The following is an 8,931-nucleotide window of genomic DNA, read 5'->3' as shown; positions in this document are numbered from 1 at the left end:
AGAAAGTTGGAAAAAACCCAAACAAGGTATATTGCCCAGAGCATAGCAACTATCCGTGTAGTCAATAACAAACACTGTCGGTGATTGGCGGTTTTTTCACCGACAGCACAATATACCCTGACTGACTGATTTTTTTCCCAACTTTCTGTGATTATATCCATAAGGACTTTTGACCCCTGGCCGAAACACGGGAGGGGGATGGTGACCACTGGGGGAGTAAGGGGAGGTCATCCCCAATTCCCTCAGGTGGTCATCTGGTCAGTTCGGGCACCTTTTTGAGGCTTGGTTGTGAAAAAAATTGGACCAAGTAAAGTCGGCCAAATGCTCATCAGGGACGCCCTTCTTTTTTCCATTATTGTCCGAGGATGCCCATCTCTTAACCACGCCCCCATCCCGCCTTCAGTACACTGCCGACACGCCCCCATGAACGTTGGTCGTCCACACGATGGAAAGCAGTTGAGGATGCCCAAAATCGGCTTTCCATTATGCCGATTTGGGCGACTCTGAGAAAAAGGATGCCCATCTCCAGATTTGTGTCAGAAGATGGGCGTCCTTCTCTTGCGATTATGTTGCTGGTAGTATGCCGCTTAGCTCATGCTAATCCTGCTATAAAAAAAATATTTGTTATTTTTCAGCATGGGAGGTGTTCCCATGGGTGTGGAATAGGTGTGCCCAGAACTAATCAGATAACATGGGCACATTACCGTGTGCTACCCATGGGAAGGGTTTGGTAATGGGAGGGGCATGGGGGCATCTGGGGCATTCTAAAAAGTTGCACACATAGTTACAGAATACTGGGTCTGCTTATAATGGAGGCAGTGTCTGCAAATCAAGTTGATGCATATTCATTGTGGATATCCTGAAAACCTGACTTCCAAGGGGTTCTCCAGGACTGGACTTGGGAAATACTGGTATAGATGTCACATAGGTGCTCTCCAGATATCTAAATATAGACACTCCATTATAGAATTATCCCCTTAAATCAGTGAATATTGGGTTCACAGCTTTCGATGGATATCCTTTGGAATTTTTAGATACCTACATATCGGTAGAAATGTTTTCTGAGGGAATTTTTTACTTCTTTGTTTTTTAAGCTGTAAATTATAGGGTTAAACACAGGGATTAATGTATTATTTAACAGAGAAATAACTTTGTTTTGGTCCATTGATTGCACAGACGATGGTCTCATATACATACAGAACAAAGTCAAATAGAACAGACACACAACAGTGAGATGGGAGGAGCAGGTGGAGAAGGCTTTACGTCTCTCCTCCGTAGAACGGATCCTCAGGATGTTGGAAATGATGTAGATGTAAGATGTGATGATTAAGCTTATGCAGGGAATCCCTATAAGCACCCCCAACATATAAACAACATATTGAATTGTTGAGGTGCTGCTGCAAGAAAGCTTTAGCAGTGCTGAGAAATCACAGAAGAAATGGTTAATCTCATTGGAGACACAAAAAGAGAACTGAGTAATGAAAATAAGATAAGATGCAGGTATCAGAAAACCTAAAATCCACGTTACCGTGCTTAACAGGATACAGACTTTGTGATTCATAATCAAATGGTAAGACAGGGGTTGACATACCGCAACATAGCGATCATAGGCCATAGAAGAAAGAATAAACATTTCTACGGCAGCCAGAGACAGAAAGAAATACATCTGTGTAAAACACTCACTCGCAGATACACGGTTACTCTTCCTTACAAGGATTTCCAGCAGCTTGGGGAGAGTGACTGAGGTATAAGAAATGTCGAGAAAAGATAAGTTACTGAGGAAAAAATACATGGGGGTGTGTAAGCGAGAGTCCAGGCATACAACAGTGATGATAGTGAAGTTCCCAACTAGGATAATCAAGTAAATCAGTAAACATAGAAAGAAGAGAGGAATCTGCAGCTCTGGAAATTCAGGAAACCCCAAAATGATGAATTCCGTTGCTGTTGTAAAATTTCTCTCTTCCATTGGATTCTGAGTTGCAAACACAAACATGTATTTAATAAACATTCCTTCAGTTTCAGAAGTGAGGAACTCACTGCAGAAGTTTGCCCATGTTATCAATATTCTACTTACATATACAGAGAGAGAGATCTACATTTATATATCTATATTTTTTATTGTCTGAATTTTTTTATGATTTTGCTTTTTATAGTGAACTATATTCAATACTATAAAGCTTTTGGAGTGTGACTCTCCTATGTGTTCTACTATCTAGGTAGCAAATTATTAAGTAGGAGGGAAAAAAAGCCTCAATTGCGGGTAGATCACTCCTTCGTTGGACTTCAAGTTAGGGAATATCTACCTAATCATCATGGGCTAAAAAAAAAACCTCCTTATTGTAAATTTTGTGTCTCCTAGCTCTCCACTTTTATCTGTACTAGGATCACTTAACTTATAGCTTTATCGTCACGGCGTCTCTCAGCCACGGCCCGACTGGCCAAGTTTGCTTCTTATAGCCAATTTTAATTTTGCATAGCAAAATTTTGTATTGCATAATTAAATATCATTATTAACATTAGTGCTTTGCTTACTTTCTTACCTTTCAAATAACAGGAGTGTTTGAATCATTTCTCATCTGGTAATCCTCAGCAGGACCTGAGTGTTTATACTCTACATTGGCCCATTTGAGAATTAATCCCATGGGAATTGAAACAGTAAACAGTTATACGGGGAGAAAAAAAAAGTGTCCTTTGTTACCTAGCTAAATTATAAATTTTATTTATTTATTAGGATTTATTTACTGCCTTTTTGAAGGAATTCACTCAAGGCAGTGTACAGTAAGAATAGATAAAACATGAGCAATAGGCAATTACAGCAGTAAAAATATTCAAGTAACAATACAAAGTATGGCATGATATACTGCTTGCAATGACAACACAATACGTAATAGAACATTATAATTGGTAGTGAAGGGTAAGGCAAAGTTCTAACATATAGATGAGTAAGAAAGTAGGAAGAATTAGAAAGTAAGGTGATTGATTTGAAGAAAGTTGCACATGAGGTCAGAGAGATGGTTAAATATTATCTCAGCTAGGGTAGGAGTGGATAAACATGTCCCGCTGCAGTATGTGCAGCCCGAGTCAATCGTTGTGTGTGTGAGTGAGACTAACAAGTTAGTTACTTTTTCCATTAAAGGCTTAGTTGAAGAGCCAAGCCTTCACCTGCTTCCTGAAGTAGAGGTAGTCTTGTGTTAAGCGGAGCCTTTCAGGCAATGCATTCCAGAGTGTGTGGGCTACTCCGGAGAAGGCTCGCTTGCGGGTATCACATCGTGTAATGTCTTTTGGAGAGGATGTAGTTAGTGAAAGTCCTAGGGAGGACCATAGTGTCCTTGGCGGTGTGTGGAGGATCATCTTATTCTTCAGATACTATGGTGATGCAGTGCAACGAAGCCAGTCCACATCTAGCTCAGATTGTTAGGAACAGATGGGAGATTATGCAAACCACTCCTGCATTCAGAAACGTCAATTTACGTATTGCCTTTTCAAGATGTAGCAACATCAAAGAGATGCTTAGCCCTGCAGATTTGAAACTTCATAAAAACATATGATGTTAACAAAATTCGTGGTCGTTTCAACATGTGGACTTTAACAAATTTGTCCCATCACCAAACAGATCAAATCTTTTGTCAACCACAGTACAAATAACATTTACAATTTACGTCATTTTACAAATTGCTTGTCTGATCATGTTGTTTATGCGATCAGCTGTCCCTGTAATAAAACATACATAGGGATGACCACTAGAGCCCTTAAGATCAGAATTCTTGAGTACAGGTCTAATATTCGCAGACAGGTTTGAGGATCTGCAATGCTGTGCAATTGACAAAATTGATTTATCAAACAGAGAAGGGGATCGCAAGCTGAAACTACAAAGGAAAGAAGCTAAATGGATTTTCAATCTAAACACATTAGAACCTAATGGTTTAAACAGCTGCATAGATTGGCACGTTTTCTACTAAGTATTTCATTAGCAGTTTTTCTAAATTGATGGGCTTATTTAAACCAAATGTGCAAGTGATGACGCTGAGACGCCATCTTAGATTTTGAGCGTTTCCATTTTGAAGTATGTATCCATGGGTGGGTTTACTTTTATTCTGTGCTGATTTTTGCAAAGTCTGATATAACTTTAATAAACTTTTCTCCACACAGATTTACAGCATCAGTATTCTGCACTCAGTTCCTGATGAAGCCTTGTTTTCGGGGTGAAACGGAGGCCCCCGTCGAACGCTAAGCAGAGAGTGCTGAACGCTAAGCAGAGAGTGCTTTTTAAAGCAACACACAGCTAAGTGCCTTCTCATTTTTTTTTATGCTGGTCATTTAAAATATGCTAACGGTAATCACAAGAGACAAACAGCAAAATCATACTTAAAACACCTGAAGGAGCTTTTATGCCCCACGATAGAACCTGAGCGATAGTTATAAAAATAAAATCTCAAAACCTACGGCCGTGTGCTGACGGTTTCTGAGGGCTTTTCTCCTTAACAGTGTTAGAGCACGATTGTTTTCAAAATAATTTTTCCGCTAGAGTTTTGTATATCATTGTATTAGGACCTTAGTGTCCTTGGCGGTGTGTGGAGGGTCATCCTATTCTTCAGGGGCCATTTCCTTTCAGGGCCTTGAAGATCAGACATAGAGTTTTAAATTTAGCCCTGTATTGTACTGGTAGCCAATGAAGGTTTTGCAAAAACGGTGTGATGTGGTCACATCACTTGCTACTGCATTCTGAATCAACTGGAGCTGGTGCAGGCCCTTTGTAGTCAGACCATTGTATAGTGCGTTGCAGTAATCCAGTCTTGATGTTACCGTGGCATGCACAACTGGGATAATGACAGATAAATACCAAAATAGCTCTGGAGATTCAAGTTTATGTAGACTTAGGGGCTCATTTTTGAAAAGAAAAATGTTTAAACAGTGGCATAAAGCCATATGTTGATTATTTAAACATTTTGATGTACAGTTTATAAAAAAATACATCCAGATCTCAAGTAGACATGTCAGGGGTGTGTTGAGGGTGGGATTAGGGTATTCCTAACACTTGGACATTTTTTCCGCCATATTAAAACAAAACAAAAACGTCCAGAAGTAAAACTAATATGTTTTGAGCTAGACCTGTTTTAATAGCAACTAAGCTTCAAAAAAGTGTCTTAAATGACCAGATGACCTCTGGACGCATAAAGGAATGACCCCCCCCCCCCCCCCCCCCGCTTACTCTCCCAGTGGACACTGACCCCATAACACCCTCCAAAGATGCGAAAGAAACAGTATATACCTGCCTGTATAACAGCCTCACATGTTATACAGGCAGGATGTTATAATGCTGTTATATCGCTCCATGGTGCGACCGCACCTTGAGTATTGTGTTCAATTCTGTTTGCCGCATCTCAAGAAAGATATAGTAGAATTGGAAAAGGTGCAGAGAAGGGCGACTAAAATGATAGCAGGGATGGGACAACTTCCCTATGAAGAAAGACTAAGGAGGCTAGGGCTTTTCAGCTTGGAGAAGAGACGGCTGAGGGGAGACATGATAGAGGTATATAAAATAATGAGTGGAGTGGAACAGGTGGATGTGAAGCGTCTGTTCACGCTTTCCAAAAATACTAAGACTAGGGGGCATGCGATGAAACTACAGTGTAGTAAATTTAAAACAAATTGGAGAAAATGTTTCTTCACCCAACGTGTAATTCAACTCTGGAATTTGTTGCCGGAGAACATGGTGAAGGCGGTTAGCTTGGCAGAGTTTAAAAAGGGGTTAGACGGTTTCCTAAAGGAAAAGTCCATAAACCGCTACTAAATGGACTTGGGAAAAATCCACAATTCCAGGAATAACATGTATAGAATGTTTGTATGTTTGGGAAGCTTGCCAGGTGCCCTTGGCCTGGATTGGCGGCTGTCGTGGACAGGATGCTGGGCTCCATGGACCCTTGGTCTTTTCCCAGTGTGGCATTACTTATGTACTTATGTTATAGTCAATCCTATTACAACAGCAAGCAGGTCCCTGGAGTAACCGAGTGTTGGGTGCAGTGCACTGTAGTGTAACGTGTGAGCCCTCCGAATCTTACCAGAAACCTACTGTACCCACATATAGGTGACCCTGGCAGCCATAAGAGATATTGTAGTGTGTACATTTGGGGATGGTGAGATTTTGTTTGTGTTTGGAGGGCTCAGCACACAATATAAGTGGGTACCCTTGAGGTGTGGGAGCTGTTACGTGAAGTCCACTGAAGTGCCCCCCTGGGTGCCCCATGCTCTGCTGGGATATCTGTGAGGCCAACCTAGTAAGAATGCTGGCTCCTCCTACATCCCAATGGCTTGATTTTGTGTGTTTTTCAGTTGGGCTTTTTTTTTTTTTCAAAAATGGACCAAAAGCATAAACATTTTGAACACAAAACATCTAGGAAACGGCCATTTTTGACACAAAAAGATCAATATTTCCTATTTGATTTTTGGACGTTTCCAAAGTCGGACTTCAACGTCATATCAAAAATGATCCTCTTAGGGTCCAGTATTCAGGACTACTTAACCAGATAGGAAAGTCTAATAGCCATGCAAAGATTATCTATGTCACATTAGACGGAGCAACTGAAAGGTACAGTTTGGTTCATGCTGGGGTGCTCCATGGATGAAATCTAGGTTGAGCCAGAAATGATCAGAGCACCACCAATATTTTGCATCGGTACCTGGATAACAATCCAGACAATTAGACAATTTCGGAGTTATTTTAAGGGGCCCTTTTACTAAGCTGTGGTGAGAGGTGGCCTCAGTGCACCTTTGCGTGGGTCTTTCCCGCAAGCTTTAAAATGGCCAAAAATCAAATTTTCCCTATTAATGGCTATGTGCTAATTTTCCCTTTAGGGCATGGTTATCAGCACATGAACCCCTATCACCACCCATTTTGTAGGCAGTAAGGCTTCATGTGCTAATCGGTAAGTGCATAGCAATGTATCTGTGCTAGTCAATTAGTATAGAACATGCCTACTCTCCACCCCAGGATTTTATTATCTTAACAGTGAAGGCAGTAAAAAAGAAAAACAGAACCGCCGATCACAAATTTTGATGCATCAGAAAAGGCGCGTGGTAGGGACAGGCACTACCATTGGTCTACAGTGGTAAACTGGTGCATTAGTGCTGAATTGGCACATGGAAATGCAATAGTACCAATATGGCCACTTTGTAAAATAGCCTCTAAATCAACAATAAGCAACCATACCCTAGCTAAGATAACACGTAATCATCTGTCTGACCTCGTATGCAAATTTTTTCAATTAGTCACCTTATTTTCTAACGCCTCTTATTCTTTTACCTATCTATATGTTCCATCAATGCTTGCACCCTATGCTATTAAAATGTTTTGTTACATATTGTGTTGACATTGTAAGTAGTATACTATCAGGTGAATTTTCAAAAGAGAAGGGCGCCCATCTTCTGACACAAATCAGGAGATGGGCGACCTTCTCTCAGGGTTGCCCAAATCAGCATAATGGAAAGCCAATTTTGGGCATCCTCAACTGCTTTCCGTCGCGGGGACGACCAAAATTCATGTGGGCGTGATGGCACCGTACCAAAGGCGGGACTGGGGCGTGATTTAGAGATGGGCGTCCTCAGCCGCTAATGGAAAAAAGAAGGGCATCCCTGACAAGCATTTGGCCAACTATACTTGGTCCAATTTTTTTCATGACCAAGCCTCGAAAAGGTGTCCGAAATGACCGGATGACATCCCCTTACTCCCCCAGTGGTCACCAACCCCCTCCCACCCCAAAAAATAAATACATTTTTTCAGCCTCTATGCCAGCCTCAAATGTCATACCCAGCTCCATCCTAGCAGTATGCAGGTCCCTGAGGCAGTTTTTAATGGGTGCAGTACACTTCAGGCAGGCGGACCCAGGGCCATCCACCCCTACCTGTTACACTTCTGGTGGTAAACGTTGAGCCCTCCAACCCCCCCCAAAACCCACTGTACTCACATGTAGGTGCCCCCTTCACCTCTTAGGGCTATGGTAGTGGTGTAAAGTTGTGGGGAGTGGGTTTTGGGGGCGGTGGTTGGAGGGCAGCACTGAAGGTAAGGGAGCTATGCAGCTGGGAGCAATTTGTGAAGTCCACTGCAGTGCCCCCTAGGGAGCCCGGTTGGTGTCCTGGCATGTGAGGGGGACCAGTGCACTATGAATGGTGGCTCCTCCCATGACCAAATAGCTTGAATTTGGTCGTTTTTGAGATGGGCATCCTCGGTTTCCATTATTGCCGAAATGACCTAAGGACAACCATCTCTAAGGTTGACCTAAATTTAATGATTTGGGTACCCCCGACCGTATTAATGAAACGAAAGATGGACACCCATCTTGTTTCAATAATACGGGTTGCCCCGCCCCTTTATGGGGCCATCCTGCGAGGACGCCCTCATGACAACTTGGGCGCCCCATTCGATTATGCTCCTCCACTCCAAACTTTGTATTGTTATTCAAATATTTTACTGCTCTAATTGTCTATTGCTTATGTTTGATTTGTACTTACTGTGAAGGTTATCAATAGAAATCAAACAAAATATAACATGGAAAAGAAAATAAGATGATACTTTTTTTATTGGACATAATTTAATACATGTCTTGATTAGCTTTCGAAGGTTGCCCTTCTTCATCAGATCTGACGAAGAAGGGCAACCTTCGAAAGCTAATCAAGAAATGTATTAAGTTATGTCCAATAAAAAAGGTATCATCTTATTTTCTTTTCCGTGTTTTATTTTGTTTGATTTCTATTGATAACCTTAAGAGTGGACTAACATGGCTACCACACTCCTCTTCTTACTGTGAATAAATCCTAATAAAAATACATAAATAAATGCATACATGCATACACAAAATAATACACAGTGGAATCAAAATTAACAACAAAAAAGGTAGGTATTCAAATCAAATTCAACGGAAAACATAAATATTCTTG

General features: G+C 41.2%; 1 protein-coding gene across 1 annotated transcript; it reads right to left on the bottom strand.

Annotated features, from left to right (window-relative positions):
* Positions 1-1,030: 1,030 nt before the first annotated feature.
* On the bottom strand, positions 1,031-1,993 carry LOC115457108 (olfactory receptor 145-like). The gene has a single exon (XM_030186531.1). It carries the CDS (start codon positions 1,991-1,993, stop codon positions 1,031-1,033), a length of 963 nt encoding a protein of 320 aa, XP_030042391.1.
* Positions 1,994-8,931: the final 6,938 nt, after the last annotated feature.

The sequence above is a fragment of the Microcaecilia unicolor genome, chromosome 14 (assembly GCF_901765095.1).
Source record: "Microcaecilia unicolor chromosome 14, aMicUni1.1, whole genome shotgun sequence".
Taxonomy (NCBI): Eukaryota; Metazoa; Chordata; class Amphibia; order Gymnophiona; family Siphonopidae; genus Microcaecilia; species Microcaecilia unicolor.
Note: the sequence above shows the minus strand (reverse complement) of the source record. Positions and strands in the feature narration are given on the sequence as shown.

Coding starts and splice junctions, on each gene's coding strand:
- LOC115457108 (XM_030186531.1), bottom strand. CDS start 1,993: ATGTTTGTGTTTGCAACTCAGAATCCAATGGAAGAGAGAAATTTTACA.